Here is a 1,663-nt window from a genome sequence, read left to right as displayed (position 1 = left end):
ACATCCTGCACGGATAAGTTAGAACCAACATGGTGTCATGGTATGAGCTTTGGAGTACGACTCTGGAGACTAAGGTTCGATTCCTCACTTGGCCATAAAACCCACTGGGTGACTTTGGGCAAGTTACACACTCAGCCCCGGAAAACTCCATGACAGCATTGCCTTAGAGTTGCCATAAGTCTGGAATGACATCGAGGCACATAACAACAGATAAGTTAGCAAGTCCTCATCCACCAGCTGCCTCTTCAGTGGCTGCAGCTGGCCAGCTAGTTCTCATCGCTGTTTTCGTAGATGGGGTTGATGTAGGCCTCGCTTTTTCTGTCTGCTGCAAAATCGCTCTGGTTCATGGGAGGCCAAGACGCATCTCCCTCCAACTGCCTCTGAAGTTTCCGGTACTCGCTGGACGAATGGAACCGAAACAGGGCCTTGATCCACAGCCAGAGTCTGTAGTTTTGTAAGATGGCATCCTGCAAAGAAAATGGTTGTATAAAGAGGAAGGAATTGCAGCAAGTGGGTGTTACTGACTGTTGGGCACACCTCAGTCCTCCCAGCCCAAGTTGGGCTGATGCAGCCCAGGTAGGAAGGCTGTCTTATTTTCAGGTGAAGAAGAAGACAACAAGGAGAGGAGTGCCAAGAAACACTTCACCCAAGAGCTTTGTAGGATGGATGTACCCTTGTTCACAGTCCTCCGCCTCACCACCTCAGTATCCCCTGTGCCAGGTATGAACAGGAAAAGGGTACTGCTCTGATGAATGCATAAACTTAGGGCCAGTTTTCAAAGGAAATCACATCAACCAACACCCATTGTCCACTCACCTCCACAAAGAACGAGACACAAAACGAGACCACCAGAATAATGAGAACATAAATCCTCCAGATGTTTGGGGTGCAGAGGAGCTATGGGGAATAGGAAAGTAATCTCAGTTCCACTCCATGGCACCTTCAAGATCAGCTGCCCTGGCTGGCAGTCATTTCATATCAGCACTGTCACCCCCCCATCCACCTGCTGCTTGGCCTGATTAAGGCTTTTGCCTGTAGGCCAGCTGAACATAAATCTGCATTTTGTTCAAGCAGAGAGCATTGCATTTAACCTAGTTGACCACATCCTAATGCTAGAAGGAAGCCAGACACACTGCTCGCAAGAGAAGTAGAAGACACATCCCATCCTGGGTGCCTTAAATGCTCACCTCCAACGCCTTGTATACAGCTTCTGTGTCAGCAAACAAAAGAAAGAGGGACATCCCAAGCTGGATGCAGAGCAGGCAGGAGAAGACATCTGGATAATCGAAAAGGAGAAAGAGGCCCCAATTAAACCCATGTAGACAGGATGTAGAGAGATCTTGTAGTACCTTTGAGACTAACTGAAAGAAGTTGGCAGGATGAGCTTTCATAGGCTTAAGTCTACTTCCTCAGATGCAATTAGACTTAAGTCTACGAAAGCTCATGCTGCCAACTTCTTTCTTTCAGCTAGTCTTAGTGGTGCTATAAGATCTCTCTACATACTAATTCTACAGACTAACACAGCTATATCTTTGAATTCTACCATGTAGACAGTGCCATTCATCTAGCTGGGTGATGTGGAACCAAAATTAGCAAACAAGTGCAACCGCAATGTTACGTAGGAGAATCAGATTCATAGACTACTAGAGTTGCAAGAGACTAT

At 46.9% G+C, this 1,663-nt stretch overlaps 1 protein-coding gene across 1 annotated transcript; it reads right to left on the bottom strand.

Annotated features, from left to right (window-relative positions):
• Positions 1–6: 6 nt before the first annotated feature.
• LOC121918488 (probable cation-transporting ATPase 13A5) lies at positions 7–1,276 on the bottom strand (the record flags this gene model as incomplete). Its single annotated transcript, XM_042444535.1, has 3 exons — positions 7–467; positions 817–897; positions 1,188–1,276. Coding segments are annotated over 3 exons (371 nt in total), but the record flags the coding sequence as incomplete, so codon positions are not given.
• Positions 1,277–1,663: the final 387 nt, after the last annotated feature.

Source organism: Sceloporus undulatus, unplaced genomic scaffold (genome assembly GCF_019175285.1).
Source record: "Sceloporus undulatus isolate JIND9_A2432 ecotype Alabama unplaced genomic scaffold, SceUnd_v1.1 scaffold_13533, whole genome shotgun sequence".
In the NCBI taxonomy this organism is placed as follows: Eukaryota; Metazoa; Chordata; class Lepidosauria; order Squamata; family Phrynosomatidae; genus Sceloporus; species Sceloporus undulatus.
The sequence above is the reverse complement of the archived record's forward strand: the minus strand, read 5'-3'. Positions and strand labels throughout refer to the sequence as shown.